At 45.7% G+C, this 16,832-nt stretch overlaps 1 protein-coding gene and 1 non-coding gene across 2 annotated transcripts; both read right to left on the bottom strand.

Annotated features, from left to right (window-relative positions):
- Nucleotides 1-1,722: 1,722 nt before the first annotated feature.
- YWHAH (tyrosine 3-monooxygenase/tryptophan 5-monooxygenase activation protein eta) lies at nt 1,723-15,451 on the bottom strand. The gene is made up of 2 exons (XM_054470442.2): nt 15,054-15,451; nt 1,723-3,182 (listed from the first exon to the last, which is right to left on the bottom strand). The coding sequence occupies exons 1-2, from the start codon at nt 15,138-15,140 to the stop codon at nt 2,529-2,531; spliced, it is 741 nt and encodes a 246-aa protein (XP_054326417.1). The 5' UTR covers nt 15,141-15,451; the 3' UTR covers nt 1,723-2,528.
- LOC129023773 (small nucleolar RNA U13) lies at nt 6,388-6,490 on the bottom strand. Its single transcript, XR_008496919.1, has one exon. It is a non-coding gene; the product is annotated as a small nucleolar RNA U13 (small nucleolar RNA).
- Nucleotides 15,452-16,832: the final 1,381 nt, after the last annotated feature.

The raw sequence follows: 16,832 nt of genomic DNA, 5'->3' as shown, positions 1-16,832 counted from the left end.
CACAAAAGTACCAAAATTAGCCGGGCATGACAGCGGGCGCCTGTAATCCCAGCTACTCAGGAGGCTGAGGCAGGAGAATCGCTTGAACCTGGGAGGCAAAGGTTGCAGTGAGCTGAGATCGTGCCATTGCACTCTAGCCTGGGTGACAAGAGTGAGATTCCCATCTCAAACAAAAACAAAAATGTAAGAGCCTTTTGTGCATGTGTGTGTGAGAGAGAGAGAGACAAGGTCTTGCTATCAGAGAGAGAGAGAGAGAGAGAGAGAAAGAGAGACAGAGAGACAGAGAGACAGACAGACAGACAAGGTCTTGCTATGAAAGATCTTCCTATCTCCCAGGCTGGGGTACGGTGGCGCACGGCTCACCACAGCCTCGACCTCCCAGGCTCCATCCTCCCAAGCAGCTGGGACTACAGGCGCACACCACCATGGCCCAGCAACCTTCTGTCTACATGTTTATCAAAACCAAGCGTCTTAGCCATATAAAGCTTGTTGACTTTCAAATACCTGACCTACTAACTGAAGTGAAACTCAATAACCACTTTATCTTAAAATTGGTCAACTTGAAACAGGCTTCCTGAGCCGTATTCATCGGCACATGGGGGATTGGGGGGCGGGGCTCATACTCTACTTCAGGATAAGAAACAGGTTAAACTTACATGCTTACAAGTTATGTGCTCCACAATATAAATTCAAGGACAGAGATTGTGTCATGGCCATTTCCATCAGTCTAATACCAAACTTTAGTCAAGAAGGTGTTTAAGGCTGGGCACAGTGGCTCACGCTTGTAATCCCAGCCTTTTGGGAGGCCAAGGTGGGCGGATCACATGAAGTCAGGAGTTTGAGAGCAGCCTGGCCAACATTCAAAACCTCATCTCTACTAAAAATACAAAAATTAGCCTGGTGTGGTGGTGGGTGCCTGTAATCTCACCTACTCAGGAGGCTGAGGCATGAGAATGGCTGGAACCTGGGAGGCAGAGGCTGCAGTGAGCCGAGATCATGCCACTGCACTCCAGCCTGGATGACACAGCGAGACTCCGTCTCAAGAAGACAAACAGAAAAAGGTGTTTAAAGGTTCTGTGTAACTGAACCAACTCACCTAACAAACGTTCATTCCTAGGTGCCACTCTGGAGGTGATACAAATTGTGAGGAGCTGGAAACCACCTCACTCAAGAACAGTCAGCCAGTGATGCCGAGGCTCAGGAGAGACACCTTGGGGTCAAGCAAGTGTTTAAGGGGTAGGTTAGGCTTTTTAACTCAATGAGGTTTGCTTTTCTATTTTAAAGAATACTAAACGCTTAACAATAATCACTAAAGATTTCAGGGGTACAAGTTGTGCCCCTAATATTTTATTACATTAAGAAAACTTGAGGATGTGTATAAGCTCAGTATTTACCTTCAGTGTTAAATACTCTCAAGTTACACAGAGCCCACGTTTCAGAGGTGCTATACTGTGGAAGACTGCATTTTGTTCTGCGAGGCTCATTAAAAAGCACCAGTTGTCAGGAAAATTGATCAGAGAGGCTATTTTAGCTGGGTTCACAGAAAACTATTTAAAATCTATGAATCCTATGTGTGTGCTGCAAAATATGTAATGAAATCAGAGGGCAGGAAAACTTGGATAATGTACTACAAATGCTTCCATGTTTGAGAGATTCAAACCACAATATGTGACTGGTTAAACAGTTCCTTGAGAGGGGAAAAATCAAGACCAAACACAGAGATTATATCCCCAAAGCAGCATTTATTTACCCATTAAATTCCAAAACATTTATTTTAGAAGTCTGGCATTTCATAATCACCCATCTTGATTGACATGGGCTGACACACACGGCGCTGTCAGGATACACAAGGACAATAGCCAAAGAGTTACAAAAAATAAATCCATGATTCTTAAACAATCGCACCAAAAAAAAAGTTACAAGTATCAAAACTTTTAGATGCATTGCATTGAAAAGAAGGTTTGTGCACGTCATAATTTAAAGAGGCAAAAACAAGGAGCTACTGAAACCTCACGTTAAACAGTTTATTATAAAGCTGATGGAAAGGAGCAAGTTGTCTCTCTGTATCAGCTTCCCTTAACAGTTTTCCATTAGTTGAAGAAAGAGGTGGGAGGGGTGAATTCATTTTTGCATGCACAAGATGTACTGCTTAACGAAACACTATCAGCTTGTTTTAAATGGATCTTTTAAATATCAACTGTAGCCTGTGTTGGCTAATTCTTTCTAATCTCCCCCATTACTTTCACCTAGATTTCCCATAGATCAACAGGCATAGTAAAATGCCTCATCAGAACACACTTCTCCACACAATTCAAAAAGGGAGCTCCTGTGGACTCAAAGCAACCATCAGTCCAGCAATGCCCATGATTTATCTGAAACTGCTTCCTAAGAGACAGGAGCGCAGATCTGAGTAGCTGTGCTGCCAATACAGATAGGTTTAGCACTAGATATTTAGTGATTGTGGCAAGGAAGAATCGGTGATGATGGGGGTGGTGGGTGAAGGAAGGGCCAGGGGACCTGAAGGATCTTCAGTTGCCTTCTCCTGCTTCTTCATCCTGCTGGTCGCTCGTCCAGAGGGTGAGGTTGTCTCGCAGCAACTGCATGATGAGCGTGGAGTCCTTATAGGAATCCTCGTTTAGTGTGTCCAGCTCAGCTATGGCATCATCGAAGGCTTGTTTGGCTAAGAGGCAGGCTTGCTCGGGTGCATTCTGGATCTCATAGTAGAATACGGAGAAGTTGAGGGCCAGGCCCAGCCGGATGGGATGCGTGGGTTGCATCTGCTCTTTGCTGATTTCAAAGGCTTCCTTGTAGGCAGCTTCAGAAGCTTCGACCACACTGTTTTTCTTCTCCCCAGAAGCGACCTCTGCTAAGTAGCGGTAGTAATCACCTTTCATTTTCAGGTAAAACACCTTGCTCTCATACTGGAAATCATTGCAGTTCTTGATCAGGAACTTGTCAAGCAGAGACAGGACATCATTGCAAACTGTCTCCAGCTCCTTCTCAATCTTCTCCCGGTAAGCTTTAACTTTCTCCAATTTCTTTTCATTTCCATCAGCCATGGTTTTCTGCTCAATGCTGCTGATGACCCTCCAGGAAGATCGCCTGGCACCAACCACATTCTTGTAGGCCACAGAGAGGAGATTTCGATCTTCATTGGAGAGAGGTTCATTCAGCTCTGTCACCTGCAAAACCCCAAAAAGATAAACATTGAAAGCAAAATCTGAAAATCTTGGTAAGAAGCCTTCCCTTCAACATAATCAACAATCCTTCTCAAGAACGGGATTATGAACAAGTCAGTCACTCTGGAGAATAAAAACCACCCATGGACAAAACCACTATAGACATGAATCCTATGTGAAGAGAGACTGTAGTCTAATAGAAGAGATAAATACTTGGCACCCAAAACAGAAAATCATAGGGGCTTGAGAAATTCATAATTCGGGTCTGATAAGATGTTGCTTTCACCTTGGTAGAGGAATGGGACTAAGGATAATTCTGAAAAGGTTGTACAGCAGCAGTACACAATGATGAAGAAGAAAACCTCGAGCTTCAGCTATTCTGCAAAAGATACTCTGAACAGGCCGGGCGCGGTGGCTTATGCCTGTAATCCCAGCACTTCAGGAGGCCAAAGCGGGCGGATCACAAGGTCAAGAGATCGATACCATCCTGGCCAACATGGTGAAACCCCATCTCTACTAAAAATACAAAAATTAGCTGGGTGTGGTGGAACGCACTTGTAATCCCAGCTACTTGGGAGGCTGAGGCAAGAGAAACTCTCGAACCCGGAGGTTGCAGTGAGCCAAGATCGCGCCACTGCACTCCAGCCTAGCGACAGAGCAAGGCTCCGTTTCAAAAAAAAAAAGGTACTCTGAACAGTAAGATCGTACAGTCCCTTTGTCAAATGTTCAAAGACAACAGACTGGAAGTGTTCCAGACTCTGCTTCCAGCTTTATACTCTGGAAAGAACCAACCACTCCTCAAATACACATTAACAGATGGTGGGGCTTCACAGATCAGATGGAACATCACACAGATCCAGTGGCCAGAGCTTCGCCCTGTGTGGCTACACAGGGAACCCTAACTGAAACTCCCAGCCCTCTCCCAAACCAAAATGAAGAATAATTCATTAGTGACATGAAAGTGCCCCCAGCTCCTGGTGAAAGGAAGCACAGCTACTCAGCAGCAAGTTGTACTCTGACCTACCTCACAGGAAACTCTGGTCATCAAGGATGGAAGCATCAATTATTTTAAGTGGAAGAGTTAAATTTCACAAGCTTTAACTTCCCTTAGTTCTCCATGATGCCAACTACAAGTGAACTAGCTAGGCAGTTAGTACGAAGAGCATTATTAGACTTTGCAGTGGTTGAACTGTGTCCCCCGCCAAAAGATATGCTGAAGTTCTGACCCCAGGTACCTGTGAATGTGACCTTATTTGGAAATAGGGTCTTTGCAGATGTAATTAGTTAAGATGAAGTCATACCGGACATTAGGGTGTGCCCTAAGTGCAATTACAGGTGTCCTTATAAGGATAGTGAGATTTAGACACACACACACACACGAAGAATGCCATGTGACAGTGGAGGCAAAGACTGGAGTGATGCATCTACAAGCCAAGGAACACCAAGGGTTGCCAGAAGCCACCAGAAGCTGGGAGAGTGCCTAGGAAGGATTCTTCCCTAGAGCCTTCAGAGGGAGCGTGGCCTGCCTACACCTCACTTTCAAACTTCTAGCGTCCAGAACTACGAGAGAATACATTTATTATTTTAAGCTATCCAGTTTGTCGTACTAGGTTCAGCAACCCCTAGGAAACTAACAGAGTTTCCTAACAGAGTTCCTAACAGAGTTGGTCTGGGCCCAAGCAAAGAAAATGACTTCCTAAATTGACCCAGGACATTTCACAAGCCCTTAAAAGACGGTGTGTCAAATGGAATTTCTAGTTCTAGATCCCTGAGGAATCGCCACACTGACTTCCACAAGGGTTGAACTAGTTTACAGTCCCACCAACAGTGTAAAAGTGTTCCTATTTCTCCACATCCTCTCCAGCACCTGTTGTTTCCTGACTTTTTAATGATTGCCATTCTAACTGGTGTGAGATGGTATCTCATTGTGGTTTTGATTTGCATTTCTCTGATGGCCAGTGATGGTGAGCATTTTTTCATGTTTTTTGGCTGCACAAATGTTTTCTTTTGAGAAGTGTCTTGTCTGTTCATGTCCTTCGCCCACTTTTTGATGGGGTTGTTTGTTTTTTTCTTGTAAATTTGTTTGAGTTCATTGTAGATTCTGGATATTAGCCCTTTGTCAGATGACTGTTGTGGGGTGGGGGAAGGGGGGAGGGATAGCATTGGGAGATATACCTAATGCTAGATGACGAGTTAGTGGGTGCAGTGCACCAGCATGGCACATGTATACATATGTAACTAACCTGCACATTGCGCACATGTACCCTAAAACCTAAAGTATAATAATAATAAATAAATAAATAAATAAATAAAGATGGTGTGTCATCTAAAGTAGAGGGATTCCTTAATATGACCTACTGGTAAAGGTCTTTAATTGTATTAAATCAGTCTCTGCTTATCCAAAAGGTCTTTAATTTTAACAATGAAAAAAAAAAGAAAGCAAAGCACTTAGGAAACCATAAAACACTAAACAAAAAAGGTATTACTTAAACCAATCTGTAAGGACAGAACCTCCAATAGAGGGAAAAGGCCAAGTTCAATGAGGAAAGTTATCAACAGCATATTCAAATAGACACACTTAAAATGGATTGAGAAGACTGAGCAGTGGAGTATCAGAAATCCTGAACAATGATGGTTTATTTGGGGAATTAGTGGTTCAAGGACATAAGCAGCAAGTATAATCATTATTACAGGTAAAAATCAGAAAACTTGTGCCAAGTTCTCATAAAGTAAAACAAGCAATTGTCTGAGTCTTCCCTACCCCCAAGCCCCAGACAAAATAAAAATACCAGCTCACTCTTAATTTCTTCAGTTCCCTGTCCCCAGGACCCCTACTCTTCTGCTACAAACCCTTAACACAGGATTAAGTCTCTCCTTTGCCTACCCATCAACCAAACCCCACTTCTTTCTTCAGTGTGGTCTTTGGCTAACAGCCATCCTGACCATTCCCCAGGGGTGCTGCCTCCACTCTGGTCAAGCCAGGGTTCTCATTATTCATCCTCACATATTCATTAGTAGTCTCCATACCTCTCACTGTGATCTGCCCCAGTCTACCATGAATCTATAATCCATGCTCCCCTTAAATCCAGCTGAACACCTATAACCCCACTAGTTTCCTCCTCCAGTAAGTGCCTTTAAACACTTACATACATTTTCTTACGGAAAATAGAGACTTTGTAAATATTTAATAACTTAGTCTTTTTGCCCACATCAGAGGGTCATGTGTCTACGTTATAACAAGGATTGAGGGTGGCACATCTCACACCTGCATGTCAAAACCCAGTCATCACACTTATGAACTACAAAAAGATGAGTACTACTTAGTCTTTTAACGGAACAACACTTCTAAATCAAAATTCTATCCCAAATATTCTGATAAATTTCAGAATGCTTGAATCCTCTAGAATGACTTGCATTTCTAGAGCAATATTCAATAAAACAAAGAATAAGGCAACAACAGAATTTGGAGAGCTCCTTTGATCTTGTAGTAATTAAATCCAACTAAGGCCATTTGGCATTAAAATACAAATAACATCCATAAGGAGTCACAATATACTTCCTCCTGTGACTAACAAAGCTGCTTCTGTGGAACTGGCAAAGATAACACCAAGGTAACTTCCCAGAGCATATCATTTAAAGTGAGTGCGTATCTGAAATACATGTATGTATAATACAGAATGCTTGCATAACACAAAAGGCGGTATAATTATCAAACCTAAGACATCTGAAGTTTAGTCTGAGCTAGCTATGTGACCTTAAACAAATCACAACCTTTTTGGACATCCAAGGTAAAATAAGCAGGATTAGCCCAAATGATCTCCAAGGCCTCCTTCAGCTCCAACATTCCATGATTTCGTTTTTCCTGTGCACCAATAAAAGGTGTGGCAGGGCTTCCTACTAACGTGAAGTTTGGGTGTATCTGTAAGCATATTCTTTCTCCATCGGAATAAACTGCCAAAAAAGGCTACTGGGCAGTATTTATGATGACACCTTCACAAGAAAAATCATTTACTGGGAGTATTAGTGTTTATGTAACAATCATCTGGTTGCCTGCCAGTCTGAATGAATCACTATCAGCATTAGCTGAGGGTGACGAACATATCTCAGCAAGCAAATATTGTTCCTAATACCCCAGCCAGAGCCTAACTAGGAAATAACTGGATACATTTAAATACAGTATTTTTTAATACTCCTGGGTTATATAATTCAGTTAACAAAAGGAAACATGAAATGAAGATGGCTTACTACTTGACCAGATAACTAAAGAAAACTGAGTTTTTCCCAGACTGGAAAATTACAGACCCATGTAAAATCAGACGGTCCATTGAAACAAAAAAGATGGATAGCCAATCTTGATAGATGATACTTAGCACCAGTTCTCAACACTTCAAATACCAAAATACAGGAGCCAGGAGAACTAATGAAAAGTTCAGTCATAAACTGTACTAAGAGAGGCAAACACTGGGTGGCAACACAGAGTAATGGATGCTCTCCAGGCCCTAACCATGCTATCTAAGATTATCTGCAAAATCTAGTGAAATCAGATTTGCTGCATCTCCACAAATTAGGAACATGAAGCAAAAACAAGACATAGAATTTTAGAGACAGGCCTAGACAATAGTTTTCAGCCTCCTTCCGCTCTAACACCAAGATTACAACAGTCATTTCTGCCACACGGCACCTTCCCTCAGTGTAGCCACACTGGGCACTGTCTTCACCTGGCCACAAACCAGGGGTTCCGCCACCTCTGCTCACAGCCTCTCTGCTTTCTAGGTGTCCTGCCTGCCTTCCCACCCTCTGTAATCCTACTTACACCCTTCCTGAAGGACAACCTTAAACTGATGGGCTCTTCCCATGCACAAAAGCCCTCCTCTCCATTTCTTTTAAGGATTGGACTTCCCTGTCAGCCAGTTTTACTAACATCCTGACCAAACAGCCTTTGGCTACACCTACTCCCCACCCCAGGGCACTCACTTCACATATTTTCTCTGCTCCAGGACTACCCAACATTACTAAATGTCAAAAATGACCTGGCCAGCTGATCATTCACTTATCTTCCTATGACACTATTCATTTACCGAAAAACCCCTAAGGGCCTCCCCCCCCACTACTCACGAGGCAAAAAACTATGTGTGTGAGTAAAAATAGGTCCACTGCCAAAAACAGTACAGGGACTATTTAGGAAAATTTAAAGTTCTTAATCTGGGAAACATCCAACATCAAAAGTAACACTGAGCAAACAAAAATGCCACCCCCAAACTGCCAGGCCATAGCTGCCTAAGTTAGGGGTAATGCTACCTCACTCGAATATGCTGCCATCCTTCACAGCTCCACACATGCTATGGGCTCATCCTTTATAGTTACCCACACCTACATGCTATCAACCAGCTTGCTTTTGATATGAGTAAATGATTCTCATGATTAAGTTAATATAAGCACATCATAAAACCTTTAAGCTTCTTTGGCAGAAGTGTGTGTGTACGTGTGTGTGTGTGTGTGTTAAAAGTGAGTTTGAGGGTTTGAGGGGCCGGGTGTGATGGCTCACACCTGTAATCCCAGCACTTTGGGAGGCCAAGGCAGGCGGATCACTTGAGGCCAGGGAGTACGACAACAACCCAGTCAATATAGAGAAACCCCGTCTCTACTAAAAATACAAAAATTAGCTGGGCATGGTGGCGTGTGCCTGTAATCCCAGCTACTTGGGTGGGACATGACAATCACTTGAACCCGGGAAGTGGAAGTTGCAGTGAGCCAAGATTATGCCACTGCACTCCAGCTTGGGCGACAGAGCAAGACTCTGTCTCAAAAAAACAAAAAGTGAGCTAGAGGGATGAAATCTTGCTGAGCTCCTTCCCAAGTTAATGCTTAGGAAGTGAGGATCTTGCCTGGCCTGGCCCCAAGCTGGAAAGACATCCACCAACAGACCAAGTCCTACGGGCCACTGTGCAAGAACATCGCCAGCCAGGGTCAGGCTGAGCCCCTTATCCTCACCAGGATGAGGCTGCAATTGTATAAGACCACAAATAGGCTAAACCTCAAGCTCAGAGCAGGCAAGTTCAGGTAAGTAACATCTACTCTAAGCTAAATTTTAGTCAAATAAAACAGCTACCCTTGTATAGTCAAGAGACTGCTTTTGCCTTGCTTTTGCATAACTGAACATTTTCATGGGGATTGGCAAGGATTAAATACAACACCATCTGAATGGCATTACTGCATGCTACTGTCCCTAGAGGCATCCGAATTGAAGGCTTCAGAAGCTGTACCAGGTTCGGATCATTGGAAGTGCCAACACTCACCACCGCAGAAGGGAATACCAACTGCAGCCAGGAGTAGGGGTGGGAGGAGCACCAAAACGCTGGGACAGAAGACAAGCTGCCTCCACTTGGACACTAGGAGGAATTTTACCAGCAACCTAGAGACAGAAATTTTGGGGCCTGCATAAAAATATACTAAAGGGTGCAGGGAGAAAAATACATTAAAGGCAATATGGAGAAACAACTGGTGCCAAGAATATGAAATAATTTCTTAAAATACCCCAAATAAAATGTAACATAGTCCTGCACTTCTTAACTCAGGAGAAACTCAAATTCAATACTTTAAGCAAAAAAAAAAAAAGCCTCCAAGCCTTCAGAACAAGCAAAATCCAGATATGTGAGTTTCCCTCTTATGTTTCTCTGTTGTAGCTAAAATCCATAAATGGCAGATTGTTCTTAATCATATTTGGAAAAAAAAAAACGACTTGCACCCAACAGATAAAATTATTTGTTTAGTAAGCCCACTTATGAAGAGTTCTTGGATTTCAGTCACCAATGCTGACAATGGTTAATATACCAGAATGTATACTAGACATATTATCCCTTTGCCTCATGGGGCATTGTTACACAGTGGTTAAAATGAGAGCTCTAAATTTGAGTTTGAATCTTGGATTCACAACTTACTAGCTGTTTGACCATGAGAAAATCAACCTCTGAAAGTCTCATTTGTAAAAGTGAGTAACAGTACCTATCCTGAATTGTTAAACAAGAATGTACACATGGAAGGTGGCGGGCGCCTGTAGTCCCAGCTACTCGGGAGGCTGATACAGGAGAATGGCGTGAACCCAGGAAGCGGAGCTTGCAGTGAACCAAGATCGTGCCACTGCACTCCAGCCTGGGCGACAGAGCAAGACTCCTCAAAAATAAAAAAAAAAAACACATGGACTAACAGCTACCGTTTACCAAGTGCCTAAAAAGTTAAATAAGTTCTAACCAAGCGCGGTGGCTCACGCCTGTAATCCCAGCACTTTGGGAGGCCGAGGCAGGTGGATAACCTGAGGTCGGGTGTTCAAGACCAGCCTGACCAACATGGAGAAACCCCATCTCTACTAAAAGTACAAAATTAGCCGGGCATGGCATGGTGGTGCACGCCTGTAATCCCAGCTACTTGGGAGGCTGAGGCAGGAGAATTGCTTGAACCCGGGAGGCAGAGGTTGCGGTGAGCTGAGATCACGCCATTGTACTCCAGCCTGGGCAACAAGAGTGAAACTGTCTCAAAAAAAAAAAAAAAAAAAGTAAAATAAGTTATATAAACTTGCTAAATGTAATACACACACACATAAAACGTTAGGGGTACCCTCTCCGAAACCGTATTTCTGGAAAAGTGTGACGCTACAGTCTGTCACTAATATAAAATCCTAGACAAAGACCAACTAAAGAAAATCCACACCAAAGAAAACACATTTTTGGTTTCTTTAAGGGAGTCAGTTCTGGACTGTGGAAGTTCTTCTGGGGATAATTCAGGGACCCAAACCCACATGGGGACCACAGTTTCTATTTCAGTGCAAGAAAGCCACATAAGCTGTTTACCCACCTGAAAGGACCTTTTAAATTCAAACTATTACAAGAATAATCCAGGGCCTTCTTCCTTCCTCAAAGATGATTACATTTTAAATGCCCAGTTAGTGGGAAACATAGCTCCCTAGTTTTTACATATTTCAAACTATAGTATCAATGTGGCTTTAAGATTTCATACTGGTTGGGTGTGGTAGCTCACTCCTGTAATCCCAGCACTTTAATAGGCTGAGGCAGGAGGATTGCTTGAGGCCAGGAGTTTGAGACCAACTTGGGTACCATATAGAGATCCTGTCTATACAATTTAATAATTAGCTGGGCATGGTGGCATGCATCTGTAGTCCCAGATGCTCAGGACGATCACTTGAGCCCAGGAGCTCAAGGCTACAGTGAATTATGATCGTGCCACGACTGAGCTCCAGCCTGGGTGACAGAACGAGACCATCTCTTTAAAAAAAAAAAAAAAAAAAAAAAAACACTAATCACACCTCAAAATCCTCCTACTCTGTGACACTGATCTGTCTCACCTGGGGCAGTCAGCTGTGCACTTTTACACAGCACCTGCTCATTTCCCCACTTCCCAGAATCTCACAGCTGTTGCAATAACAGCCTTTTGCCAGCGGTTGGGTCAAGTGCCCCTCCTCTCCGACTCCTGTTTCCGTAAACTGTAGTTTTGTTTCCTGCACTTAAGATTTCTAGGGAGCCGCTATGGCTCAGGCCGGTTGCCCTGGCACTCGGGGAGGCGAGGCTACACGTTCGTAGGCCAACCTGGTCAACACTGATTAAAAAAAAAGATTTCCATATATATACATATATATATATTCTGTAGGTACTTTAAACGTGTTTCTGCCCGTTTTCTGTCAACACTGTAATCAACTGGTGTATCAGTGTTAAAACACCATGCTAGCCCAGTAATTTTTACATTTGATAACTTCACAGTTACCATCTATGTTTTAATATAAAATAGATGACTTAGGGCCATAATACATGATGAAATTATGTCTATCTATGAATATTCACCAGAAATCTATCTGGTTATTTTCCCTCTTTCCTTAAATCACTTAGTCTCCTAGACTAACATTTAATCCCACTTTATAGGTTTATTTAAGTTATCAAACGGTACTTACAGAAACTACGAACTGTGTAGCCTAGAATTGCCTAGCTTATAAAGGACTTAGGTTCCAGAATCTTTCACAATATTTCTTCCGACTATTATACTCTATGCAAGCTGGTAGGTATGAGATAGAGAGAGCTTGAAGATACTCCTTTATGCTTCACTTCAGAAACATTTCTTGCTTCTTCAAATTATGGAGAGAAGCAGGGAAGAGAAGTTCTCAACAGGTTTGAGGCAAGACCATTGTTTCCAATATGCACGATTTTTCTTCAAGCTTACCAACACTGTCCTCCAGGTGACGCTGGTAGAATAAGGAACATCAATCATTACAGGAAGCCAGTATTATCAAGTGAGCATTTTAATTATGAAGGAAACAGAAAACAAGTTAGAAGACTGAAGGCAAAACTGATTTGTTAATAACAGCAACATCACTAGTTTTATACTTCAGAGGACCTAAAGCCAAGATGTAAGTTTCAAGGTTACAGAGTGGTGGCATCAGAATATATCCTCAACACGTGTCCTGCTCCATCCTCCCTACAGCAGCCTACTTACCTGCCCTTCCACAGCCCTGAAGAAAGCCCAGGTAAACCCAGAGGGTTACTGAAACTTACACCCTTTCCAAAAGCCTTAGTTAAGGCTAATGAGATTAATAATATAGAGACTGAGTCATCCCAGTAACATTAAGAATTTAATCTACAAACACCAATTCAGCAGGGAAAGTGACCCCTGCCAGTCCCTTCCAATATATTCTTTTTTTTTCTTTTAAAGAATATATCTATAAGCACAGTATATTCCATTTAGATGATGGGGGAGAAACGGTTTATCACCATTCTGAGATGGCAGAATTAAGGCTTGGATTGACTCTTCTATGCTGGGTGGCTTTTCCAACTCATTATTTCAAATATAGATTCCTTCGGTTTACAAAAGACTACCTTAACCCTCCAGAGAAGATCTACAGACACAAGTAGCTTGCTGCAGGAAAGCATTTTACAAGCCTACTAGAAAGCCAGTCTTTTTCTCTGCTCAAACTAGATTTCGTTCTGGTAACATCTCTCCATTCTTGCCTTTTTCCCCCATTTCAAGTTGCCTCAGGTTTCTGATTGTTCCAGAACACACCTTCTAGCCATTTTTCCTTAACCTCCATTTCCCCTTCCTTTAAACCTTGTCCTTCCTTTCTTTTCACCACACTTATTTCCCAAAGGGCTCCTAATACTGCAGTCTTTACGTCTCACTTAGAGGGTGAGCAACCACTTCATGAAAATGTGTGGAGAGGCCTCAGCCTGCATAATCCCAGCACCACTCAGTTACTGGGGAGGAGGGGCTTAAGTGTGACCTGCTGTGGACAGAAGCAGCTTTATCCCAAAGAAAATTAAGGTTCAGGGTCCTTCCAAGGAAATGCATTCGTCAGTCCCATTTTTGTAAAATATGCAAAATTATATTTTAGATTTTCTTTTAAAGGACCCCCTGAATTACATAAAGTTCAGCCTCCAGACCTAGACCGTCCCCCGGTTTGTAAGAAAACCTGCCTCACCACAACAGCATGCTAATAGCGCTCAAGTCAAGATCACCAACAAATCAACATACGAGCTGTTGCTGGTTTCCAAACACACCCAGTTATGTGTGTAACAAGGACATCAGAGGAAAGGAAACTCTTCAAGTACCTTTCTTACCTGAACAATCCTAAATATTGGCCCCAACTACATATTTCATCTGATATTAACATCAAAAGCCTTCAAATGAGCTTTCCAAATGACTTAAGATTTTAGGGAGCCTTTGTATTGGCAGTTTTTGCGGAACTCCCTCCAAAAGGCCAGCAAAGGATACATTTACTATAATCATGGGCAGTAATTCTCAGACTTAAGCCAGCTAAAAATCGCCTGTGAGAGCTGGTTACAATGCAGATGTCTGAGTCTCACCGCCCGAATTTCTGAACCTATAGGTCTAAGGCGGAGTTCAACGGGATCCTCCCAGGTCTCAGGAGGTTGTACACTGAACATAGCAGGTTGGTGGTCGCAGTTGCAGTTCTACCACTGTGTGACCTTGACGCAGGGAGAGGAAATATTCATTTACAGAAAACGTAAAATAACGTGGAGAGTGAGTGAGATGGTAACCGGAACTCAGAAATGCAGGTTGTGTGTGACCCACAGTATTTTGCTAGGGTGTGGCTGGGCACGACTCTTCCACCGGAGAAGCTGCAGAATCGATTTATGAGGGTCTCAGGAATGCAAAGGCACACAGATTCGTCTCACCTAGAAGTCACGTTTCATTTTAATCTCCAAGCAGACAGCGCAGCAGCAAACCTGGGGCTGTGGAGTGGGGCCCCACACCCTCCGCCCACTCTCCCGCCCCCGTCCACGCCTAGACTGCAGGAAAGGGGTCTTCGCACACAAAGCCAGACCCCCAGGCGTGGGAAGATGGAACCAGAACAATTCGAACGGGCAGAGCAAAACAGATCGGAATTACAGACTTCAGGTTGTGGCAGAGAAAACCAGCTGAGACAGGGCGCCACTCACTAGGTGATTCTTTATTCCAAGTTGGGGAACGGAGGAAGACGAGAGGGGGGGCCCCCGGGTCCGGTGAAACGCTCTAGAAGGAGGAATGCGGCTCCTTCGCGTCCCCTAGGGCACCCTCTGCCTCCGCCCGGGCTCCGAACTAAGATGTGGCGACCCCGACCGGCCCGCCCCACTCCCGGGGCTGCCTTCGCGATCCCGAACTGCACCCTCCCGGATCCCCCACCCCGGGCCCAGCCTCAGGAAGTGGCGGGGCGCCCAGCGGGAGCGGGAAGCGCGGGCTAAGGGCGGGCGGGCGGCCACGCCCAGCCGGGTCGTCGGGTCGCCCATGGCCGGGAGGGGAACGCCGCCCGCGGCCATCCCCGTCCCTCCCCAACGCCAGGCCCCCCAGGCCAGCCGCCCGGGCTCCCGGCGCGCTCACCGCCTTCATGGCGGAGGCCATGTCGTCGTAGCGCTCCGCCTGCTCGGCCAGCCGCGCCCGCTGCAGCAACTGCTCCCGGTCCCCCATGTCGCTCGCGGCTCGGCCTCGCCTCGCGCCTCACACCGCTGGCTCGCTAGCCCGCCCGCCGGTCAGTCCGCTCCCCGGTCGCTGCGGAGGCCGCCGCCGCGCACGCGCACTGGCTCGCCGGCCGGCCAGAGGCTGCAGGATGCAGGCAGCGCCGCCGCTCGCGCCCTCTCGCTGGCTCGCCCCGCGCGCTGTGGCTCGCGCCGCGGACACCGCCGAGGGAGGAGAGGCGGCCGCGCTGGGGGATGGGAGGACGGGACGACGCCTGCGCAGTGAGACTGGCCAGGCCGGGCGTCGGGGAGCGGCGGGAGTGGGAGGGGGGAAGGGCGGGCCGGCCCTAACGGTCTATTTCAAGGTGACGTCACCTACTATAAATAGCCACCGCCGCCGCCGCCCGGCCTGAAAGCCGCGCAGGCGCTCTGCGAGTGCTGCATTTTACCGCCGCAGAGATGGAGGTGGAGAAGGGAAAGCCGGGCAGGAGACTGCGGACCCGGAGGAGGGGGCGCGGTGATGGCGGCTGCACAGGCAGTGCATTGTCATAGCCCCACCCTGAAACGCGCCACTCCATCCACGTTAGAGATCTGGCTTGAGAAGGGCCCCAAAAGCAAGCAAACCTACCGGCGGAGAAGCCGGGAGGCCGCGTGCCCCGAGGGGCGGGTCAGCCCAGTCCCGCCCCAGCCGTCCCGCCTCCCCGAGCCCTGCCTGTCCATGGGTTCTGCTGGGCCACACCTTGTGCGTTGGTCTGTACTGGTCTGGGCAGGATCGAGTCCGACCCTCGGGGACAGCCCCGCCACACAGACACACACAATCGAACCCAACCTGAGACGTAGCCTTGGTCAGGCTGTGCCTTCCACCAGAGAAGGGGACTGGGTGGCCAGGCTGGGACAAGTAATATTCAGGACACATTAGGAGCCAGCCCAGTGCTAGTCCCGTACAAGCATTCTCTTTTTTAATCCTCACTACCCAGCCCACAGTGGGCACAGCTGGTCTCCCCATATTTAAAATGTGGAACCTGAGGTTGGTGACTTGCTCAGGGTTACACAGCCTGTAAGTGGTGGGGCCAGGATCTGAGTCCAAAACCCAGGCTGAACTTTGTCTTGTGGCAAAGAGCTGGGGTGGCCCAACTGGCTGGTCACTGAGCCCCTCCCAATCCTGGCTGGTATTGGATGCTGAGGGTCCCTTGTGCCAGGCCCTGGGCTGGGCTGCCCGACAAGCTAGGAAAATGTTGATTAAAACAAGGCCCCAACTTGACTTCAACATGCCAAGGGCAGTGCAGGAGAGGGGGCCTTGGGCTCGCTGAGAATTTTATTGAGCATCTACTGCATGCTCAGCCCACAGGGATAAGCTAGATCTTGAAGGAGAGTCAGGAAAAAGATTAAGGCCTGGGGTACAACATGGGCAAAGGCTTGGCAGTGACCTGGGAGATGGTGAGAAGAGAGGCCTAAGAATGGGAAGTGAGGTTGGGTAAAACAAGATTACGAAGTGTTTTAAATGCCAGGCCGAAGATTTGAGGCTTCATCCTTAGGTAATTGGGAAGCCATATTTCAGGCCTGAAATCTTGCTCTAGAGAGTAAGACGTGTTTGAAGGGAGAAGGGAGGGAACTGGAGACTAGGCCTTTTCTGGACCTGTTTTCCATCTGGAGAATTGGACTTAACTGTTTAAAGGACTTTAGAATAGATATCCACATGCTGAAA

The sequence above is a fragment of the Pongo pygmaeus genome, chromosome 23, assembly GCF_028885625.2.
Source record: "Pongo pygmaeus isolate AG05252 chromosome 23, NHGRI_mPonPyg2-v2.0_pri, whole genome shotgun sequence".
Taxonomy (NCBI): Eukaryota; Metazoa; Chordata; class Mammalia; order Primates; family Hominidae; genus Pongo; species Pongo pygmaeus.
Note: the sequence above shows the minus strand (reverse complement) of the source record. Positions and strands in the feature narration are given on the sequence as shown.